General features: G+C 39.9%; 1 protein-coding gene across 4 annotated transcripts in view; it reads left to right on the top strand.

Annotated features, from left to right (window-relative positions):
* Nucleotides 1-13,493, top strand: part of SLC35A5 (solute carrier family 35 member A5) — a 46,903-nt gene extending 33,410 nt beyond the window's left edge. For all 4 annotated transcript variants that reach the window (XM_077480934.1, XM_077480932.1, XM_077480933.1 and 1 more), the window contains 3 exons: nt 2,661-2,728; nt 7,147-7,891; nt 12,090-13,493. In XM_077480934.1, coding sequence (XP_077337060.1) covers nt 2,661-2,728; nt 7,147-7,891; nt 12,090-12,158 — 882 coding nt within the window. In that variant the 3' untranslated portion in view covers nt 12,159-13,493. The remainder of the gene's footprint in view (nt 1-2,660; nt 2,729-7,146; nt 7,892-12,089) is intronic.
* The last annotated feature ends 11,505 nt before the right edge of the window (nt 13,494-24,998 follow it).

The raw sequence follows: 24,998 nt of genomic DNA, 5'->3' as shown, positions 1-24,998 counted from the left end.
TATTAACCACTTGCCTATTGGGCACTTTCACCCCTTGCTGCCTAGGTCAATTTTCAGCTTTCAGTGCTGTTGCACATTGAATGACAAATGTGTGGTAATTCAACACTGTACCCAAATTTTAAACTTTTTTTTTCACATAAATAGAGCTTTCTTTTGGTGGTATCTAATCACCACTGTTTGTTTAGCAAAAAAAAAAAAAATGTTTTTTTTTCAGTTTCTTACAAAATGTTGCAAACAGGTAGCTTTTTTTAAATTTTTTTTTTATGATGTGCCCCAATAGGGATAGGCGGCGTGGATGGGCCCTGTTGGCAGCATTGGTGGGCACTGTTGGCACTGCACTGGTAATCAGGACACTGATAATCAGTGCCCTGATTATCAGTGCAGAAGTCCCTTTAACACAAGCTGGTTATCGGCTCTCTTCTCTCTGATCACAGCGCGCCACAGGTGACGTACGGGCAGCGCGATCAAGGGAGGACATCAGTGGGCGCCCCCCTCCAGCAAAGTAAGTCCATGCTGTATCCGTCATTCAGCTATAGCGTGGGCGGGAAGGGGTTAAGTATATAGTGAATACTTCCCAGTGCATTTCCCGTTAGATGTTGGTGGATGTTTGTGGATGTTTCTTCATAGATAAAAAGCCTATTCACCCTATGTACATTGACTGACTTGCTGCTAGAGGGTAGCTATGTTTGTTCTTCATGGTCACACTGTATGTAGAATGCACAGAGCAGTGCACATGTCCACAGCTAAAGCGTTCTGCTTGTTCCAAACAAATGGAAGTGATTGGGGAAAAAGGAAAGGTTTGGGAGCTTACAGAGGACAATACAAGGGAGTAAAAAAACACAGTAAAACATTTTTCATGAAAAACAGGGCCGTTGAGTAGTAAAATGTGTGTGGATTATTTTAGGTGAATAAGGATTTGTTTGTTTTTCTACCATAACAAAAATATTTGGCTCCAATCAGAAAACAGTATTTTCCAAATTGTCGGTAAAATACCTCCGTTTTTTTTTCCTCCCCCCTTCTTTTTTTTTTTTTTTTTTTGGAATTCACTAAAAAATGCTACTTAAATACTGCGCAAGTTATTTTATGAAGTCATGCGGTATTTTAGTACTGAAAACATGCAGTAATTTGCATGCTCAGATAAGGGTATAGATTTTTGGGGGGTACCCCTTGCTATTTTTTACAAAAATGTGACATGGGTGTTTCCTTCAACATCCCAAAGAGCCTGGTCTAGATTGGGAGGGGATCCCACTCTATTTTTTCAGAATTTTTTTATTTAGTTTTTTAATGCTTTTAATTAATTTCGTTACATTCAGCTGTCAGTAGGGAAGCCCACTGACTGCTGTTGACTCATAGGTTAAGGACGCAGCAGCTCCCTGCTCTCTAACAACCTTGACAGTTATTGGATGCTTAGGATGCCGGAAACCACCCGCTTCTTAACAGCCAGCACGCATTTTTTTAAATACCCCATAGCTCGATTACCACTTAATTACAGCATGCATTTAATTATTTATTTCCTTCTTGAGTTTCATGCCTGTTCATGCGGTATTTACCAACGGTTTTCAGTATTTTGCGGTAAATACCTCAAAACGTTATAGTGAATTGACAGTTTCAGGATCACATGCAGTATATAAGGAAAATATGTCTGGGTACACATGCCGCATGTGATCTGGTTCTGGTAATGAAGCCCACTGTGGATTTTACACAAAAGCCTTTCTAAGGGCCAATTATGCGGTGACAGACATTTTACCGCATGGTAAAACATCTGTCACCGGAAACAATTCTTTCCTATGTGCCCCCTTCACACTGCAATACAGCAAAAGTGCTACGCTAAAATGCAGACATGTTGCATTTTATCACAGCACAACTGCCTGAATCACACTGTAATGTTGAGCAGGGCAATGAATTGTGCTGCCTGACATTGAAGAGAATAAGGTGTACGTTTTGTACAGTTCAAATAAAGCTCATACAAAATTAGATTAAAAAAAGGAATTATGCACCACACTGCCCCCTAGTGCAGCCAACAACACAGAGCAGCCAAAGCACTGATTCGCGTCTGCTGCTCTGCCTTGCAGTTTTGATATCACGCAGCATTATTTCACAAACTAGCTTTAAAGAGGAGCTCCAGGCTCCTTCAGGAAAAAAAAAGGAAAAATCAGCAGCTATAAATACTACATTTACGCATACCTGTCCACGAATCCAGCGGTGTCATCACCTGAGCCGATTTTGCAATTGGCTCTTGGGTGCTCCCGCCATCATCTCAGCTAAGGGAAACCTGCAGTGAAGCCTTGTGGCTTCACAGCCAATTCCCTACTGCACATACGCAAAGTGCGCTGCTCTTTGTGAATGGCCCGGCGGCAGGGGAAGGAGGAGGGGGCCAAATTTCGGCTGAGTTCGCCATGGCGAACTCGTCTGGAAGTGGGAGGTGGGTGCCTGTCAGCTAAGTACCTGCTGCCCCCAGCATTAGCGGATACAGATAGATTAGAGGAATAATCTTATTATCTAAAGGTTGAAATGAATAGCAGAAAAGCAAAAACACTATAATTACTGGTATTCATTACTCCCATTTGGTCTCTAGTGTTTGTGCAGATGGTTTACAATGATTGCATGATTCATTCTTCTGTTCTATTAATTCTTCTTTTCTGTTTTAATTTTGCTCTTAGGCCATGGCTGTATTGTTATCCAATTTTGTCATTATTACAACTGCATTTTTCTTCAGGATCATACTTAAGTAAGTGAAGATTTATCTAATATTGTAATTAACCATTAATTAAAGGGATTTTATGGATGAATCATTATGTTTTTGTTTTTTTGCTATCTGTGATTGAGAAGAAAAGGCTGTTTGTCTTAGTGGAATGTGCTTAATTTGCTTTAGAACGCAAGCATTGATAGCAGTGCTATAGTGCTGACAAAGCAGGGTGTGTCGGACCTCTGTACAGAGTGAAGCAGTCCTTAGCTGCTGTCTCCTGCTTAGCATAGACCTTTTCTGCTGGGGGGGACCATTTAACAACTACAATTTGATCAACCCTGACTTGATTTCTATAATTTTTTGGGAAGCTACAACTGGGTTCTAAATGGGAGAGAGTGGTAAAGAGATGAGGAGGTATGGAAGTGAGATGTAGACAGCCTGTGAAAGAGAGCTGAACCCTGGATACCCTGTTCATAACACACCTCTCAACCCTGCACTCCATACATACACATACCTAAACTCTGCACTTGTGGCCAGCGGTCATTACGACCGTCGGCCACACACATCTGGACCGCCATAGTGCAGCGGGCCCGGGCCTCCTATCCCTGCTTAAAGGGCCGACATACAGCTACAACAGTTTGTGTGAACATGCCGCAGTATAATGACGAAGGCTGGTTGGCAAGCAGTTAAAGGGCAACCATAATGCTAGTGTGTATATAGATATTCCTAACTCTGAATGAAATAGGAATAATTAGCACCATTATTCCTATTTGATTCTGAGTTAGGAATATCTATATACAGTTTTGATTTATTAAGTGGCAGCTGTAGTTGGATTTTTATTTTTTCTTGTCCAAAAGCGCAGCGGGGTACACAAGTGGGGTGGCATATTTGTGAACCATCCGTTTGGTATATAATGCTAATTTGGCCCACAATTAAATTGATTTGGCACCCCTTATCTAGAGATTAGGGATGAACTTGGGTGTGTTCACACACTCCACGTGCAGAGCCCGCCAGGAAGTCGGCATGGTGCTGCGCTAATCACAGGCAGAGAAACATTTCCCAATCTCTGCAGCTACACCCCAGGGAAAATGTCTCCCTGCCTGTGATTAGCGCAGTGCCGTGCCAACTTCCTGGCGGACTCTGTACTTGGAGCGTGCAAACAGGCCCGAGATCCTTACTAGAGATGTATTGTGGGACCAGTTTATTCAGTTGAAGATGTTTGGTTTTTGATTTAAAGTTTTTGCTCTTTATAAACACTAAAGGTACTTTATCATTGTTTGGTCATGGTAGCAGTAATTTTTGTGCATCACATCATATCTGTATATTTTTACAGCAAACATTTGGCTAGCAGACACTTCTGTTGATTTACTAAAATGGAAGAATGCAAAATCCAGCGGAAGCTGTGCATGGTAGCCAATGCGCTTCTAACTTCAAATTGTTCAATTAAGCTTTGGCCAAAAAAAAAACGGGAAGCTGATTGGTTTTTATGCACAGCTGCACCAGATTTTGCACTCTCCAGTTTTAATACATCAACTTCACTTTGTAGTCGTCAAAATGGCTCTTAAACTGAACCTGTTGTCAGATCCTGGGGATCTTTCCATTTTCATATTCTTAGCAAGCCCCTATTGGCTGACTATAGCTGGAGGCATTGTGAAATTGATACTCACAGGTCAAGATGGCCAGGCTGAAAAATATGTATTTCTGTCTTCCCCATATAAAAATGCTAGTTACCTGATTAGTTATACTTTAAGCTTTCACTTAACCATAATTAAAGGCAAACCTTTTTTTTTTTTTTTTTTTTTTTTTTTACCATTATCATTGAAAGTAAAAAGAAAATCCCAAATTTTGGGTTGTCCCCAGAAAAGTAATAAAGGGGAAATCTTCCAATGGGGACACTAGTTTCGGTGACCTTGGGTCTCCAAGAAATTCCCTTAGTTTTCAGGAATTTCCTCTCACTTCCTGTTTGGCTATGGGGCAGGCAGGGAAAGGAAAATCTCTGCAATGGGACAGAAATGGCAAAAGAAATCTGGCAGGGGTCATAACCCTCCCTTGCTGTATCCAAAATGAAAAAAATGTTTTGCCCATAGTTCTACTTTAACACCTAGGCGTTAATAAAATTACATCTATGACGTTTAATGTGCATTCTTTTTTTAAACTTTTAGGAATAGAGTTAACATATTTCCTTCACTCAGGATTAGCTCAAACTAAATATTTTATCTTTTGGAATGATTACCAGTTTTCCTTTTGTGACTCATTCTCAGTGCAATGTGGAGCTGGCTTTTCATTGCACCTAAATCTGAACTTAGATTTGATGATCTCTAGAGCAATGACTTTCCATGAGAATAGGTTTCTATTGGTTGAGTGCCAGGAACAATGGGTGTCTCCCACAAGATCCACATGTTGCTTTTGAGGACAAGTTAGATTTCCTCTTCCTGTAAAAGTTCTCTTATCTTTCTTGGAGCAACCAACTGGAAATGCCACATATTTATCTACCAGTTAAACATGCTGCCATCAGATCTACTTGAAAGAATTTGTAAATATTAAAGTGATTGTAAAGTCTCTCCTCCTTCTTCCTCCCTCCCTTTTTTTTTTATTTTTTATTTTATTTTATTTTATCAAACATGTTATACTTACCTGCTCTGTGAAATGGTTGGTTTTGCACAGAGCAGCCCGGATCCTCCTCTTCTCGGGTCCCTCTTCAGTGCTCCTGGTCCCTCCCTCCTATTGAAAAGCAGTTTGCTATGGGGGCACCTGAGCCGAGCTGCAGCTCTGTGTGTCCATTCAGACAGAGCTGCCGTTCGGCCCTGCCCCCTCTCTCGTCTGATTGGCTAACTGATTTTGACAGCAGTGGGAGCCAATGGTGCCGCTGCAGTTTCTTTCAATCAGGAGGGAGAGTCCCGGAAGGCTAAGGCACTTGCGTACATTGCTGGATAGAGATGGGGCTGAGGGTGGCTGCTGCACATAGAAGGCTCCGGACAGCGCTTAAATAACTAAGGGGCGTGGGCACCCCCCCTTGAGACATCATCGCCCCAGCATGCCCTCTAGTTAAAGATGGCTTCCATATTTTGATAAGCCCCCCACTCTCAGACCCCCACAACCACCAGCCCGAGTCCCCATTCACAAGGGATTGGGATTGGCATATCTCCTCCCCCTTTCCTGACCTTCTGGGCTGCATGCTCAGATAAGAGTCTGGTATGGATTCTGGGGGAGACACTTTCATATTATCCCGTGGGGTTTCGCCTAAAATCCATACCCGGCTCGAGGGGGACCCTATGAATTTGGAATTCATTCGAAAATTAAGAAACCAGGCAAAACTTAACACGTTTTTCCATTCTGCACGTCTAGCAACTTTGTAGAGAACAAACCAAATGATCACATTGGTCAAAGTCATAACAAAGTTACACTCCTCCAAAGTCGTACGGTAAAGTCTAAATCGTTTTTAAGACACACAAGTGTGAATGCACATTTGCGAAAATTTACCCACATCTATTTGCCCTGTTTACTATTGTCACTTCATTCAAATAGTGTTTTTGGTTTGTGGTGCTCAGATGCAGTGAAGGTCAGCTTTAAGTTGCAGCTCGGAGAAGTTGCGAAACATTGCACTCTACATTGTAAGTTTTTTCATTTTAATGGTTAGTAATGCCACAAATTAAATGTTTGACATTTTCCAGTTTCCAAAGGGGGGGGGGGTGGAGGAATGCGCAGGGGTCTCCAAATTTTCCAAAGGGCCGGTTTACTGACCTTCAGACTTTAGTGGGGGTCTGAACTGTAGCCATCAGGTGTATAAAATGTCCCAGCATCAGTGGGAGTAAACTATCGCTTATAATTGGTGTCATTAGGAGAAATTGTGCCCCATCGTTTGTGTCATTGTTGATGTCATTGGGAGGAACTGTGCCCCATCATTGGTGTTATTGGGAGGATTTGTTTCCTTCATTGGTGTAGGTGAATAAAATGGCATTATCGCGGCTGGATAAAAGCAAGCAAGGGGCCGTATCTGGCCCCTGGGCCACAGTTTGGAAACTACTGCTCTAGGGCATCAAAAATTGAACCGTTTTCGGTGTACACATTAAGTTCTTAAAAATGGACCTTTTAAATTATTTTTATTTTTTCCAAGTGTGAAGTATGAGGATTTTTACATTGCACTGTGCAGACAATCTGAATGTAAACAAAGCAATGTTTGCACTAGCCTGAGCCTGTGCTAACCGCCCTTAATGCACGGTGATAGGTATATATGGAAAGTTGTTCAGTGTCCCTGGCTTTTTCAAATAAAGGAGTAATGTGCTTTAGAATTTCTCATTTCAGTCTGCCAAACAGTGTAAATGATAGCATTAGGTGGGTCCATACTGATGTAGAATTTTGCTTTTAAACTATTATTTCTCTGTAAATAATAAGTGATTTTATTTTGAAAATATGAAATGCATTTTTAGAGCCTTACGTGTCTATCCTGTGTCCTCTTACAGGCGTCAGCTTTCATATGTTCAATGGGCATCCCTGCTTATTCTCTTCTTCAGTATTATGGGCCTGACATCCCAATACGGTACCCAAAAAGATGTCTCTGTTCATGAAGTTCACCACATATTCCATTCAGCCCCATCCAACAGTTGCATTTATGTGTCAAAGACTGATGCGGGAAACCAGGAGTCCAGAACTTCGATGTTACAGTCTGCACTGAAAATTATGCCCTTTGGATTTGGTCATTTTCTCATTATAATTCAATGTGTTATATCAGCTCTAGCGAACATCTACAATGAAAAAATTTTGAAAGACGGGGACCAGATTTCTGAGAGCATTTTCATTCAAAACAGCAAACTTTACGTGTTTGGCGTGTTGTTCAATGGCCTCACGTTGTCTCTTCACAGCGAGCACTTTAGCAAAATAAAATCCTGTGGATTTTTCTATGGCCATAATGGATTTTCAATTGCTCTCATTTTTGCAACTGCGTTTGTAGGATTGTCGGTGGCTTTTATATTGAAATTCCGAGACAATATGTTTCATGTCCTCACCGCACAAGTGACAACAGTTATAATTGCGATTGTGTCGTTTTTTGTATTCAATTTTAAGCCCTCTCTGGAATTCTTTCTAGAAGCACCTGTGGTTCTTCTCGCTATATATATTTATAATGCCAGCAGAATTTCTGAATCCAAAGGACCTGCACGACGTGACAAGCTAAAAGTAAATGGAGATGTTTGGGAGCGATCTCGCGGAGTAAGTACTTTTTGATTGATTTGGTATACGTCTTTCCATTGCTCCTTTTTTATAAGTTTCAACAAAATATAAACTTAGAGACCAGCTAACCTAAAATATAAGTTTCACATACTTACATTATTGGGTTGAAAAAAGGACACATGTATGTTGAGTTGAAATAAATGAAAACCTGCATTCTCAGAACCCTAAAATTTAGGACCAATCCTGAAGAAGCCAAAAAATAAATCGTCCCATTTGCTCCAACAGTAAAAACCTTCCTGATCCTCCGACAGCCATTTTAAATCAGAGTTCCTGTAGAGATTGCTGTGGGTTCCTAGATTTGTGGTAGATTAACCTCCAATTTGATGGTACCTGCTTAGTTTTTCGGCCAATGCTAGATGGCACAGTCAGCTGCATGCCATCAGTTCTCTTTTTAGCTATCTGCATGGGTGGCATTCTGACTACTACTGTAAGAGTGGCATTCACCTTCATGTAGGGAGCAATTTTCCTCACTGACCCCCCCCCCCCCCCCCAATTAAATTGTTTTTAAAAGGGGTTGCCCAAAATCTGTAAATGATTTCAAAGGTTCCTTGGGGGTAAAAAGATTGAGACATTGCTGCTTTTAATGGAATCAGATTTTCTCTGCCATCTCTTTTATACATTCACCCTAATCCGTGTTATTTCTTAACCAGTTAACCATGCCCTAGCCAAATGACTACAGCGTGGCTTGATAACTCTAGGAGGGCGTACTATGACATCCTTCCAGAATCACGTACCTCCTGGGGCGGGCATCTTGAAATATCTGTGACCGCTGGGTCCGCATCACGGTAAATGGTCTGACAGCGGCCATTTACCGTGCGATCGCACAGTCCAATGATGGAGCGATAAGTTAAATTAACAAAGCTGTGGGTTGGATCTGTAGTGCTCACTGCTCTGTGCATATTCCTGCCTAAGCCATCCCCATGCATGGCTCATTTATGCCTCATTCATGCTCATCCTTTCCACATCCATGCCACTACAGTGCCTCACAAAAGTGTAATAGGTAGTCAAATTAGATTTGAAATGTATGCCCCTAGAACACCTGACGGTGCACCCTGCATGCTGGGCCTCTGTATGTGGCCAAGCTGTGTAAAAGGTCTCCCACATGTGGAATCGCCATACTAAGGAGTAGCAGAATATGTTTTGGGGTGTCATTTTTGTTAGCTGTTAGAAATATTGTATAAATGGACAACTTTGTATAAAAAAAATAAAAATAAAGTGTTACTTTTTCTTTACGCATTTCCCAAAAACTTGTGGGAAAAAATGACATGTTCAAAAGGCTCATTATGCCTCATAGAATATAAGTTGGGGTGTTTGCTTTCCAAAATGGGGTAATTTTTTGGGCGTTTCCATTGTCCTGGTGGAAATGAGACAGGCCTTCACGACATCAGGTGTGATCAATTTTCAGTGATTGGCACCATAGATTGTGGACTCTAACTTTCACACAGACCAAATAATATACACTGATTTGGGTTATTTTTACCAAAGATATGTAGCAGTATACATTTTGGCCAAAATTTATGAAGAAAAATTACTAATTTGCAAAATTTTATAACCTAAACGAAGAAAAATGAATTTTTTTATTGTTTTACAGAATTTTCAGGCTTTTCCATTTATAGCACAAAAAATTAAAAACCCAGCGGTGATTAAATGCCACCAAAAGAGAGCTCTATTTGTGTGAAAAAAGGGCAAAAATGTCATATGGGTACAGTGTTGCATGACTGAGTAATTGTGCATTCAAAATGTGAGAGCACTGAAAATTTGGTCTGGTTAGGAAGGGGGTTTAAGTGCCCAGTGGGTAAGTGGTTAACTATTGCTATCCAGCTGTGTTGTGCATTTTGAAACACATCCAGCCATTTTTAAGCAACTTGCCGAGTTTGCTAGATCTAGCTGTTTCTTATATTTACAGCTGTTAGGCCTCTTTCACACGGGCAGCTGTTCTGCCTCTGTTAAAACCATGTTAAGTTATTTTGAAATTCTAGGACTCCAGGCAAAGCGATCACTTGCAGTTGTACCTTGCGATTAGCGGCGATTTATATGCAGTTGCGTTTACCTGCAATGGAACATTCTTGCCATTTCTCTGGTAATTTTGATTTGCTTCCTGTTTTTTCTTTCCTTGTTGCCGCATCTATCCACAGGTAAAATGGTACACTGCAATTACCTGCGGTTATGTACAGATAGCTGCAATAAATCGGTTCTGGACACAGTCAAATACATTTTTTCTAACCACATAAAACCCCATGTAACGAAACTGTCAATAAACGCAGTGTGTAAATGGGACCGGAAAGAATTGTATGAGTTTAGGTGCAGTAGATAGTTTCATCTAGCCGCAGCTAAAAGTTGAATTCTATCCGCCCGTGTGAAAGGGGCCTTACTGTAAAGAAGCCTTTCCATATATGTGGATGTTAAACCTCAGTTTCTCCAGGCACAACATGTCTCCTTGTCATTTGCAGTGACCTTAAAGAGGAGTGCCACCTTAAAAAAAAAATATTTAAAGTCAGCAGCTACAAATACTGCAGCTGCTGTCTTTTAATAAATGGACACTTACCTGTCCCAGGGTCCAGCGATGTTGGCAGTAGTCGCTCGTCTTTTGGCTGCCACCGCCGCCATCCTCTCTCAGGGAATTGAAAAGTGAAGCGCTGCGGCTTCACTGCCCGGTTCCCTACTGCACATGCGTGAGTTACGCTGCGCGTCTTCACTGGTCCCTGTTGTGTCCTGGGAACTGTGTGTTTCCCGGAACACAATGGGGGGGGGGGGTGGGGCATCTGCGGCTAGCTATTCCCGGAAGTGTGTGCAGATACCTGGATTATACAGATATCTTCACCCCCCACCCCCTGAAAGGTACCAATTGTGGCACTGGAGGGGGTAAGGGTTCCGATGAGCGGAACTTTCACTTTAGGGTGGAGGTCTGCTTTAAGTTGTACAACAGAACCCCGAGTAATATAAGCACCAATTATGTGTTTAAACAAGTTGATCACATCCCCCCCCCCCAAATTTCCTATTTGAAAGTAAAAATAAATTCAGGTTATCTTTCCTCACAGTTGAAGTTCTCTCTGTTTCTTATTAATTTAGTTGCCATTTCTGTATGCTCTTTTTCAATCAAAGTTGCATTTCATATTTCAAGTCTATAATCTGTTGGAACCCCCAGATCCTTTTTGTCATTGACCACTAACTCACCGATTTGTACCCCATCCCCCCCCGTAGACTGTATCATGCATTTCTACAGTTTTGGATATCTGGGATGGCAAATCTTTTGGATCTGATGCATGCTAGTATGTCCTGGCTGAGGAGTAACATTGAGTAAGGCTGGCTTCACACCTATGCATTTTTAGTGCTTTTTGCATTTTGCAGATTTGCACTACAGTCCATTCAACGTGGTTTCCTATGGAACATGTTCTGTAGTGCAAATCTGCAAACGACAAAAAGCACAAAAAATGCATAGGTGTGAATCCAGCCTCAAGGTGGTATTGCTGTTTTCTACCTTGTTCAGGTGATGGTCCCAGAACAAGATACCCTATGAGGGTCAATAAGACAAAATATCCCTGGTGGGAACACAAAGAGAAAATAAACACCCCTCAAAGATGCCACTTCCCACTCTATCCAAGAGTGAAAAATAATGGTTTTGGATGGATTTCCAGTTCAACAATTAATTTTATCCTTTGTTTTACGTAAATCAAGTAATTTTCTTTTTACTGTAACATTAAACTATAACTAAAGGCAAAACTTTTTTTTGAGTTTTGGTTAGTGTGGAGAGGGATTACAACACCTGTCAGTATTGCTTTCTGTGTCCCCATTAGGGCGATTCACCCTCTCTAGTTCTGCTTACCATGATCATTGAAAGTAAAGGAAAAACCCCAAATTTTGGGTTGTCTCCAGAAAAGTAAGAGTGGAAATATTCCTTTGGGGTCACTAGTTCTGATGACGTGGAAGTCTCCAAGCAATTTCCTCTCACTTCCTGTTTTGGCTATGTGACAGGAAGTGAAGGGGAATATCCCCAACGGGTTACAGATTGCAGAAAAACAAACTGATAGGGTGCATAACCCTCCCTTACTCTATCCTAAAAAAAAAAAAAAAAAAAAAAGTTTTTTTGCCTATAGTTCTACTCTAAACTCTAGCTTGTTTGTCACCTTTTTGTCAGTTTCTAATCTTTCATAATTTTGATTTCTTCTGTTTTCTGTAGGATGGCCAAGAACTTGAAAAACTTACCAAAATAAGTGATGACTCTGAAACCGATGAAGAAATATTCTAATTAAAATGACCAATAATTCAAGCAAGGCTTGCTCTTAATGTGAAAAATAACAAAATGGACATTTTTCTTTATAAAACATTTTGCACACAGTGGGCCATATTTATTAGCACGGTTATTCTATGATAATCATTATAGTCTAAGATATTTAGGATGGGCCTACCCTAAATACCATAGCCTGTTAATGGTCACCAATTCTACAAAAAACTTCCTCCCCAGGGACCTTACTTTTTTGACTGTTTTAGTAAAGACCAGAATGGCTAAAACCTTTTTTCATGTTTGTGCTTTTTCGGTATTTGGAAAAAAAAAAAAAAAAAAAGGTACTCCGTTGTATGAAGCACCTTAGACTGTACCAAGTAGTCTGGATGGTGGGGCCCCAAGCAAATACAATAAAGCTGATGGTCTAAAATAAACTGGCTCAATTTAAAGGCCAAAGGCTTGATTTTACCATTCAGAATTATGTATTCTAAAGTTTTCCTTTCCAGTACCTGTCCTGAAGCAGCTGCAAAGAAAATACAAATTTTATTTCAATTAAGTTATAATATTTGATATTTTAGCTATACGAGTCTTACCAGAAATGACATGTCTAGATAGCACATGATCATAGTGTCTCTTTCTAGACCTACAAAGAAGTGTATCTCTTCTGTCTTTGGTTCTGAAGTGTGTGTGTGTGTGTGTATGTATGTATGTATGTATGTATGTATGTATGTGTATTTTTATATATATCATTTGTAGGTAATTTGCTCATTTTATATAAACCAAGTTGCAGTTGTGAATTTTTCATATTGGAGTATTATAATGAAAGGTCTTGCTGCATCATACACATTTTAACATGGTTTGTGTTCCCACTCTTCTTAACCACTTCCCTACCGTACATAGTCAAATGACTTGACTTGGTGCAGGGATATCTGAATGATGCCTGCAGCTAGAGGCACCATTCAGATATCATTCTTTCCAGCCGGCGATTCTGTGCACCATAAGAATGATCATAGCGACAGTTTTTCCACCGCTTGATCGTTCTTATAGGCGACGGGAGGGGACTACGATAGAGATTTCCAGTGACCAGATGGTCATCAGTCATCTCTGTGACTGTCAGAGGCCCGGGCGCGATGTTATGACGTCATGCCCGTGTTCCCGGATGTAAACAAAGCTGCAATCGCGGCTGTCAGCATGAGATCGGTGAATTTTTTTTTTCACAATCTCATGCTTTCCAGCCTGGAGGAGAGATGTGGGGTCTTATTGACACTGCATCTCTCCATAAAGAGGACCTGTCGTATAGATTCCTATTACAAGGGATGTGTAATAGGAATAAAAGTGATGAAAAAAATATAGAAAAAAGTGTAAAAATAAAAAAAATTAAGTAAAATAATAAAAAAATAAAAATTTTAAAACCCCTGTCCCGGTAGCTTGCGCTCAGAAGTGAACGCATGTGCAAGTCCCGCCCACATATGTAAACACCATTTAAACCACACATGTGAGGTATTACCACGTGCGTTAGAGCATGTGCAACAGTTCTAGCACTAGACCTCATCTGTAACTCTAAACTGCTAACCTGTAAAAATTTTCAAAGCGTTGCCTATGGAGATTTTTAAGTACCGAAGTTTGGTGCCATTCCATAAGTGTGACATCTTGGGTATCTATTTACTTGGCGTAACATCATCTTTCACAGTATACAAAAATAAAAAATTGGGCTTACTTTACTGGTTTGTTTTTTAATTCATGAAACCATTTTTTGTCCAAAAAAAAGGCGTTTGAAAAATTATTGCGCAAATACCGTGTGAGATAAAAAGTTGCAATGACTGCCATTTTATTCCCCAGGGTGTCTGCTAAAAAAAAAATATGTTTGGGGGTTCTGAGTAATTTTATAGCAAAAAAAGATGATTTTTACATGTAGGAGAGAAGTGCCAGAATAGGCCCGGTATTGAAGTGGTTAATCAGTTCTTACTTTATATCAAATTGTCACTTTGGTTGAACTGAAGAATAGAGCTAAATAGAAGGGCTAGTGAAGACAGTTATAACTGTGATATGGTAGGCTTTTTATATGTTTAATTTTTAATAACCGAGCTGAAAATGGTTTTTGGTTGGAATGGTAAATGGGAAAGGGCAGTTCCACCCAAAACCAATCTTTGGTAAATCACTGATTATTTTCTTAGGCTCCATTGGTCAGATTTTCTTACAGCTGACTGGGTCTCCTCCACTTCGGACAAGATTATTTTACCCACTTCACGCCACATTTCACAATTAAAGGAAGGTATGAATAATTGGTTGTGTTTATCACTGTAGATAACTGAGATATCTTGTGAGGACACTTGTGTCTCCTAGAGCTGCAGCAGTTAATGTTGCTTACCAATAGGATCAGCTTTGTGTGGAGTTGAACTTTAAGAATGGAATGAGCTTGCTATGGAAAAAAACTGCAAATGAAACATGGTTACAAAAATGTTTTAATATGAGTGCCTTTGTTTCCATTTTAGGTAGTGTGCCTTCTGTATGGAAGTATTCCATTAAATTTAATTATAGTTTAATAGATGAAAAATATAGTCAGAAAAAAACTGCTAGGATTGAACATTTTGCACACTTGCTGGCTAAATTTATTTGTGAACGTTGGAAATGACCCTTTGTAGTGACATTAATATATGCACAGAGTGTGTGTGTGTGTGCGTGTATATATATTTATGTATATGTGTGTGTGTGTGTGTGTGTGTATGTATAATATATATATATATGTGTGTGTGTGTGTGTATGTGTGTGTGTATATGTGTATATATATATATATATATATATATATATATATATATATATATATATATATATATATATATAATGTGTATGTATGTATATATTATATTTGTGTGGCATATAAGTATATGCAAGTGTACAGACAACACCTGAAAACAGTTTAATTTTAACTTCAAGTGCCATTGAATTTATTGTCAAACTACAAATACAAGGTTGTTAAAGACAAAAGTTATGGATTTATTTTTCTGTGTAAATATATTTTAAATGATTAACAATTTTGAAAATTTCAAGTTTGTATATAGGTAATAGGCTTATGTTAAAAAAAAAAAGTTGGAAAATGCACTCATGTCAATCAAGTTAAATCTTTGAATAACAGTCAGAAGGTGGCAAAACAATTCATCCTGGACAGTTTTAACCAAATCTTGCAACACAAGGGGAACAAATCCTTCCTGACCAATGGGTTTATTGGTAAAATAAGGATCCAGCTTTCTGTACATTCTGTTATTGATTTTACCATTAATAACTTGTATGATTTAAACTGATGTAAACATTTTTCTTCTATGCACAACTATCTAAAAGGTTTAATAGCCTAATCATTATACTGACCTTGGATATCTAAACTTACGTTTTCATTTTTGATATCTTCCATTCCTTTTCGTAAATTTAAGCCTGGGTTCGGATGTATGTGGTGGGGGACACCACATATGATTTGGATAGGAATCTCACCGCAATCCCATTAAAATTACATGTGATTCTTTGCAGCACGGTTTGAGCCCATTCATTTTGTATGGACTCAATTCGCACCACATCCACCAAAAAAGGTGTTGACTTTTCTTTGCTGCTTTGGAATTGGAATGCATGAGTGTTCACACTCATGTGATCTAATTCTTGCATTTTGCCATTTGTTTTTGGGGTTTCACAAATTTATTGACACCGGTGGAAGATCGCATGAATAGAGTGCAATTTCATGCGGTCTTAGTGTCTGGCCTTGAAGCTTCTACAAAATTACTTTATTTTTTTTTTACAAGCTGCTTGTGGAATCCACACTGCACCCCCAGGTAATCTCACAGAAAATTTTCTGCACCATATCTCACAGAAAATGTTGGCGCAATCCTCAGTCTTGTTGAAATTGTTTGTTGCTTGGATTGGGTGACAATCTCGTGACTCTAATAGACCTTCAGACCGCACCACCTGAAGCCTCTGGATGAAAATACTAGTCGGTACATAAAAAATGCAATTTTTCTCCTCCTAACCAGGTGTGAGAGACATCTGCCATATGCTTCTTTCTGTTTGCGTGGTGACCCAGAGCAGTCGTCTTATACAGTGCCAGCATGTTTGACTGCCCTCTAGTGTCTATGGGCATCTTTATGGTCGGGAATTATGTAAAGAAGCTTGAATTGTTTACTGCGCATAGCCAAGCAGGTCTGAAGCAAGAAAAAAAAAAGTTATGGTCTCTTGATGAAATGCAGACTTTAAATTCTTTGTGTAACCTTTTTTTGTCAATTATCACAATTTACTAAAAAGACTAAACATAGTTGACACCATTTTTAGGAGTGACATGTACTGACTTGAGAATTTTCTGTTCTTTGCAAGAAAGTGGGTAAATAGATGTTTATATTTAGTGATTTTCACATCCTTTAAAATGTGGTATCTGCTTGTTAAAGCTTATCTAACCCAGTAAAGAAGAAATCAGTATACATGCCTTTTCTGAAGACAATCTGACCCGATCCCACGCTGAGCTGTCAGGCACTGCTTCGCTATGAATGCAGGTGCAGAGGAGGCAGCTGACAACGCAAGCCCCATAGTGACTCTATGAGTGACGTCACTTCCCATTTATTTCACAGCTGACGTCGGCTGTCTCCTCTGCAGAGCTTTTGCCACTGGAGCCCGGACGGGATCGGCTTAAAAAAAATAAAAAATAAAAAATGTATACTGATTTCTTCTTTATAGGGTTAGATAGGTTAGTGTTACATCATGGATGTCTATAGATCATTACATCATGGATGTCTATAGATGATTTTAGTGTTAGGCTGGACTTCTCCTTTAATGCAAATAAGGATGTTTTTTTTTTTTTTATATATATGTAATTTATTCAATTTTTCCAATAACAAATCATAGCATTTACAATTCCATTGACATCACAGTTAACAGTACAGCCAACAACCTTTTACATCTGTGACTAGTACAGCATATTCAGCAACCTAAGATCAAACTTACAATTTTGAGACCCATTGTCTTGGAAAGGCAGAGGTAACATTCCACACATCGTGTTCACCAGAGAATTGGAGGGAATACATTAAGCAATACTCATGAGACGAAACAGTTTTATATAGAAAGTGTCATTCAATCAAAAAAAAAGTGTAATTCTCAAACATAAGTTCAATCGGAGATAGTTAAAGTGTAATTTACCCAATCTTCCCAGGCTTTATCAAGCTTCAGGGACACTCCTGTATAATTGCTTTAATAACAGGAGAGCCTTGTTCACCAGTGACTTCCAGCTTGCTAGCTGTGTGCCAAGACTCTTTTCCAGAAAAGGATAATAAGTTTCCTTGCATAATACAGTAACGATGTGAGTAAATTACATATACATAGCTTGTGTAGGAGCAATATCGTTAACAAGGCTCAGCAGGCATACTCAAATTGACAGGCTAAGATGTATAGTAGTTACAGTATGAATACAATCTAAAACCGCAACCCACTACTGCTGAATGGCAGGGCCCTCCCAGAAGACATGCATGAAACCTGCACCATTATAAGAGCATTGGCAACAAAAGGAAGATTGACAGCTGTAAATTTTAGCCAATTTGGCGGGGTCAAATAAATTCTGTCTAAAAACATTTAGTTGATCGTTGGATTCCTAGCTGGGATCAGTCTCATAAAGGGGCCCTACATCCATCCTCCCAGTCTTTGAGATCCACATGGATCTACATACTCCAAAGCAATTTGTTAGTTTCAGGGTACAGGATCTTGTAGATGGTGGCTAGGGGCTCAGTAAGGTCAGCACCTCGTAGCATGGATTCTAGAGCAGCAGGATGGAAGGAGGCCTTACCATGACTACATTATGAATGGAAGGCATGCCGAAGCTGTAGGTAGTGGGGGGGAAAAAAATTAGAATTTTTAAGCTGGTAAAAAATTTCAGCTCAACAAAGGACAGTAGTACACCATTACGTTCAACATCACACAATTTCTTAAAACCTTATCTAGTCCATGAAATAGTAAAAAAGGTGCAATAGACAAATGTGTAAAATTAATATTAGTGCACAATATTATACAATTGCATAAAAGATTAAAAGGTTTGTAAAGTAAAATGTTTTATTTTTTTTAAAATAACAAACATGTTATACTTACCTCCACTGTGCAGCTCATTTTGCACAGAGTGGCCCCGAACCTGGTCTTCTGGGGTCCCTCGGCGGCTGTCTCTGCTTCCTCCCGCAGGTACCTCTCACGTTCATGCGAGCTCCCTCGCATGGTGAGAAGCACCTGCGGGCGCGCTCCCGTGATACAGCCGGCGGCTATAGCCGCTCGCTGTATCACATGGCCCCGCCCCCCCGGCATGCTGCATCATTGGATGTGATTGACAGCAGCGCGAGCCAAGGGCTGCGCTGCTTTCAATCCATCCACTCCAGCCAATCAGCGGCCAGGCTGAGCGGCGAAGAGGACGGCGGGGATGAGCGCGGGATTTTCGAGGGGTCAGGTAAATAAAACGGGGGACTGGGGCGCCGGCAGTGTGAGATGTTTGTTCACCTTAATGTTTAGAATGCATTAAGGTGAAAAAACATTTACCTTTACAACCCCTTTAATAAATCTAAAATGTCCATAAACACTGTGATCAGATCTTCTTATGTATGCTTCAACACCGTGCTTCTAAAGTGTAGTGTGCCCCAGAAATCTCATACAAAAAGTGCTTCACCTGAAGTGATAATAAAATGCGCCACCAATTGACCATAAAATGTGGATTTATAGAAAACTGTTACTGTGCGTGTCAAACCTCGCTTCAATGCATTTCACGCTCAAGCACCTGGGTTGTCTTCCGGATGACGTGCGCTTGAACGTGAAATGCATTGAAGCGAGGCTTGACACGCACATTAACAGGAGCCCTCCGCTTCCGCTCAGATAGCTGAGACGCAACACGCACGCTGCGAGTCACACAGCGGTGACGGATCAGCTTCTTTCTCTTGAGCTGGTTTTGTTTGCCGTACAGTTTACCTGATTATACAAGTTCTATATTTTAAGCAATATTGCACTATTCCTGCCTTCTGTGGCTCTTTGTGGCGAAGCCAATTTCACAAAATCATTTGATGGAAGTTTGATAAATGCAGTGAGTAGAGGATACATAAATTTGAAGGAATTCACGTTTTATATACCAATACAAATTGGATTGGTAATCCAGTTTCTCCTGCATATGGATGATTGATTGAGATGAGAACCCTGAAGGGGCTAAATCAATGAAACAAGGAGTTTTGTATAAATACATGCTTTATGGTCACTTGGTGGCAGAGGCCATCTGGTAATCGCATTTTATTATCACTTTGGGTGAAGTGCTTTTTGTATAAGATTTCTGGACAGGGTCTGCATATTTGTAAAAGTGAGGGATATTTGGATTTTTCCACAATGAGGAATGTGGTGACACCGGGGGCCGGTCCTCTGAACTCCACCCCTTGTCCCGCCCTCCAGGCTCTTATGACAGAACTCATGGATCACATTTTAGTATGGGGAGATCTTAGGCCGCTCTAGACTAAATGAACCAAAGCTTCATATGAGCTAACCACAGCTGCTTCTTAAGATACAGCGGCCTCCTCTAGGGGGCCAGTCAGCCACTGGTGTGCAAAAACTAATTGGTCTGCCAAAAAATATGTGTAAAAATTGGGTACTGCCAGGCATCCCTCTTTCCAGGTTTGTTGCAAAACCACAAATTTTATTCTAGGAGTGCCACCTTGCCAAAGGAAATCCGAAATAAGCCTGTGAAGTATCTTAAAGATTAATTTTAGGAATTGCAAAACATGTACAGGAATAAGTGCAGGGATTCTATTTAAGAAGATTCATTTTCCCAATTAATGAAAGTGAGAGATTGTCTGAAACCATGAAATCAAGCCAAGACAGAAGTACAGTTAAATCACACTTGTTTAATAATAAAAGTAAAAAGAACAAACTTCAAAACATAGCCAAAGTTCAGTAACCGGAATGGATAGTCAGCCAAGCCAGAAGTGAGAGATCAATGTAATGGAACAGCAAGCAGGATCTGGAGCCATAAGGGATGTCAGGCAAGCAAGTCTTAAACAGGATCGCAGGAGATAATTTCTGTGATATTGGCGAAGGCAGAGATCCTCTGGACTGGATGGCTTAAGTAGGCAGGACTGATGAGAAGGATATCCTCAACAGCGGAGTAACTGTGGAGCGATAGCTGTCTGATAATTGCCAGCTCCTGAGCGGCCAACTCAGAGAAGGAAGGGCTGAGCCTAGCCCTGACAGATTTCTCTAGGCATTTTATCCTTTGTGTTTTAAGGAGAGAAATTAAAGAGTGGAGCATTCAAATGACTGAAGTCTGCAACAGATTTGGAAATGATAATACCTAGGTATTATCATCTGTGTTACCCACTGCGGGGATATGTTATCTTATTTGGTCAGGGTGGATGATAAGGAGGATTCAGAGTCTTCTACAGTAGGAGCGATACTAATTTGTCTGAGTAAAGGGCTTTTTATTTTCCCTCGAGACTGCCCACTCTAAAGCCCCAGACCAAGTAGGAGGCATGTAATGCTATGGCAATAGGTTCCATCAAGGCCAACAGCCCCGGGCATGGGGGCAAACTTGTCTAATATGTTGGCACACTGGGAAGAATGAGAAAAGCATGCCACCTGTCCTGATGGCTGCCATGGGGCGATCATATAGCATATTTATCAATTTCAAAACCTCCTCCCTAAACCCCATCTGTATCGGGACCTCCTGCATGTAGACTAAGTCAACTGAGTTGAATCCTTTTTCAAGGTCTAGAAAGGCCTCAATACACTTGTCAGGGCCATCTATGGGCAATTCAGTATGCCTGAAAAAATGTCTGTGACCTTTTGTGGCACCAAGCCTGTTTGGTCAAATTAAATCAAGAGGTGAAGCACCTTGGTGAATCTGGAGCCAGCATTTTCGTAAGGCTCCTAAGATCCATATTAAGGAGAGCAATAAGCCTGTATGAGGCTCACCATTGTGGATCTTTATCAGGCTTAGCCAGTAAAACCACATGGGCCTTGTAGAACAATGGAGGGAGATTCTGAGTATGCAAACACTCTGAATATAATGTAACAGGCATGGGGATAATGCTTTAACATAATGTTAATCCCTCTCTGCGGGCAGCCTGTCAGGACTAGAACGTGCAATTGGGGAAGGATCCAATCGTGGATGAGACCTCCTCAGTGAACAGGGTGTCCAACAACTTTCTGGCATCTGTAGAGAGAATGGGGGAGATTATCTTTAAAAGCATGCAGATTGCTAGTGTCCGAGACAGATACGGGAGAATATAATTCCTTATAAAATGTGACAAATGCTTAAGAACCCCCCCACTAGAGGTCTGAAACGTAGGGTCAGATGGGCCAATAACTTGCCACTTGTATCCCCTTTTTCAAAGAGTACAGTGGGTACTACTGTACAATACAGTGGGTTAGGTGTTGGCTTGCCAGATCTCTGCATGAGTGCCAACAGAGTCTGAGGAAGGGTTCTCGGCGTGTGCTTGAGCACAACTTAATTTCCTGTCCTGGAGTTTCAGAATAGTCCACGTTGGCAAAAGCCATATCCATCCTGGCAGAGGAGGAGAATGTAGAGGATAGGTAAGAATATCGTCTTGTATTGGGGTGCTTCCACCTCCATTCCATTAGCATGTCCAAGTCTGCCCAGGAGTGAAGGTCTAGGTTTAGAACTCTGGAGGGATTATAGTTGGCTAGAGAGTAGTCAGCCACATTATTAAAGCCCTCTGGTATCAGAATTTAAAGAGGCATGAGCAGAGTAAGTTTGTCCAGGATAGTATAGAGAATTTTCCTGTGGAAAGGTGGTGGAATGTAAACATTAACCAAGAATAGTAAATGTGAATCCATGTTATTGATGATAGCCCCACGTAATGCTCCTCAGGGTCAGAAAACACCTGTTTGGAGCACAAGTTTTATAAAGCACAATAGAAACACCTACAGCATACGTTTATTAAGTAGCGTGCAATGCTCTCTAAATCCAGTTCCTTCTCAAGGAGAGAATTCTGTTACCCAGCAAATAGGCTTCCTGCAGGAAGATGATGCGGATAATGCGAGTTCAAGTATTGAAGGACTAATAGACGTCTCAAATTTGTAATTTAGCCCCCGGACATTCCAGGAGATATATAGTGTTGGTCATAGGATGTTGATAATGTAAAGAGGTGGTGGTGGGGGGGGGGGGGGTTACAGAGGTAGAAAAAGGATTCAGAGAACCATACCACAGCTGCCACAGGTGAAAAATGAAACTAAACCATAGATATTGTGTCATCATGTGTCTAATCTGAAACAAGTATGCAGGCCTAGAAGGCAAAATTATTCACACCTATGCTTTTGTAGTTCTTGTGGATCAGTGGCATAAAGTTTTGAAGATATTTTATCAGTGTGTCAGACAGGCAATTAGCGTTTTCATATGGAGCCTGTACTTCACTTGGCATTGATTCCCTAGAGTTATGTTTCCAGTGCTATTTTTTTGTATATGTATGTATGTATGTGTGTGTGTGTGTGTGTGTGTGTGTGTATGTGTATATATATATATATATATATATATATATATATATAAGATTTTTATCTGTGTTTCTTGGCAAAAACAGAAATGTAGAACTCTGTATGAACAGATATTCAATGTTAAATGTATTTGGCCCATTTTATATTATCTAATGGTTTGTTTACTAGCATTTTTTTTAAATTTCTCATTGCCTAATGCAGTAAAGCGTTCATCCAGACTGTTACATCTTCAAGATGGTATTCATTACTATATTATTAATTATAATGTGTTTTAGTGGTGCATTAGTAACTTAAAGAATTTATTTGTGCATTGTTTAAATTATTTTTTCTTTTCACCAAGGGATAAAAGATTCTGTTAAGTGCTGACACAAGGTTATGTCTCAACAGAAATAAATGCATATTTATATGGAGAAGTGTTTAATTTCTGAAAATCGGATGAGTGGTATTTGAGCTATGCTGTACGGTATATGCATTAAACTTGGAAATTTTATAGAAGTGATTTTTTTTTTTTTTCCCTAAATCATTCCAATAAAAATAATATACTGGACCAAATTTATTAAAATGATTTGAAAAAGTAAGTCATAACATATGGACTTCCATTCTTCATTAAAATACTGACGTTCCATCTGCCGCTGCCTTTAATAAACAAAGCCTGTCATAAACCTAGGAAGATCTGAGTAGAACTACTGTTTCCAATTTCAAAAGAAATATGTGCTGCAATACTTAAATTGGCTCTTCACTTAAGATACATTTTACACCAATGTAATCCCCCTTCCATGCTTAAAAAAAAAAAAAAAATCACTGTCCTAATAATTTTTACAATCTCTACCTTTTTAAATATGTCATCCTGCTTCTATTCTTACCGAGGCAACCAGTGCATTCTATGATACCAACGTCACAAACTGGGAGGAGTATATATTACCAGGAGGCATATGTTCAAAAGAATACATGATCTTTTTTTGAAAGGTGCTGAGCGACCCGCTATACTCTCTGAAAGACAGGTTTGTGTCTAAAGCTAGGTAGACACTAGAAGTGAATAAAGCTAGTTACACAAGGGCAAAAAAAGTAATAAACACAAGCAATGTTGGTGCAGTGATCTCCCCTTTTTGTGCCTTTGAGTTCTGACGGTGGACTCTTCCCCCCCCACCAGATCACACTGATCACCAGCCATTGGTTGCCAGCTTTGGATGCTAGTTTTCCAGTATGCCCGTTCAACAGACAGCTGTACACAAGCCCCAAAAGTCAACCAATTTTTGGCCCATGTATACAGGGCTTAAGTGCTGCTAAACACCTTATGAATGCATTTGTAATACTTACACCATATCATTGGATTAGTTGCATTACCAAGGAAAACTAGTGATCATCAAAGCACAAACAAAAATTATGCTAACACATGTTGAATTATGTAAACAGTTGCTAGCTTTCCTAGATCTTCTACAGGTAAGTAGCAGTGACATACTTTTGGGGGGGGGGGGGGGGGGGGATTTGTGCTAGCCGGAGGGGATAATTTTTGGTTGTATTCTGAATAGTTCAATGAAAAATGTAAGTATTCCTGCGCCCACTCAAAGACAAAAACTAACTGGCGTACTGCTGCACTCACTGAGGGAAATGTTTGAACTCAAAAATTAGAGAAGATATGGAGATAGTGGTGCACTGTACAGAAGAACTAAAATCAGATCACACTAGAAAGAATGAGGTAGAGCTAATAGCAATAGCTCCACTAGTAGTAAACAGAAATATTTTAGGTAATATAATAGCGCAGGTGAATATTTAAAATTCAAAGATGGTATCAATTATCTGATGTGCAATAAAGTCCTTTTTTTTTTTTATTATTATTATTTATTTATTTTTTTAAACATCACCAACATAAAAAGCATAAATTAAAAAATATACGTTTCTGTATATGTAGTGTGTGCTAAAATCCAGTGCAGGTGTAGAAATAAATATTGGTGATGGTAAACCCACGTGCTAGAACAAAATGATAAGGTGCTGACGTCTCAACATGCAATCGCAGATATACACAACAGAGTAAAAATGCATCAGGCAAAAAAAAAATGTATATAATTAAAAAATGTCCTTAATTATTCCCATTTGTAAAACAATTCTAAGGTGCACGGTGTGGTGGTACTTTGAATCCAAAGAATAAAGTGCTGGTGCTTATACACAAAATTTGGTGTAAAAGTGCTGCAAGTGGTGGATATCCTGTGCGGTCCTTTCGTGGTAATTATATGGTTGTCCCCTTACCTTACTGCTGTAAGGTAACAGCATAGACTTGTATAAATTTGTGGTCCTTGGTGACCGTCCCCTTTAAGGATCCTTCTGAGGCAGCCCAGGTCCTCGCTAGCATTCCTATCTCCAGGAGGGAGGGTCTCACCAATC

The sequence above is a fragment of the Lithobates pipiens genome, unplaced genomic scaffold (assembly GCF_037356315.1).
Source record: "Lithobates pipiens isolate NorthernLeopardFrog02 unplaced genomic scaffold, aLitPip1_a1.2 Scaffold_16, whole genome shotgun sequence".
In the NCBI taxonomy this organism is placed as follows: Eukaryota; Metazoa; Chordata; class Amphibia; order Anura; family Ranidae; genus Lithobates; species Lithobates pipiens.
Note: the sequence above shows the minus strand (reverse complement) of the source record. Positions and strands in the feature narration are given on the sequence as shown.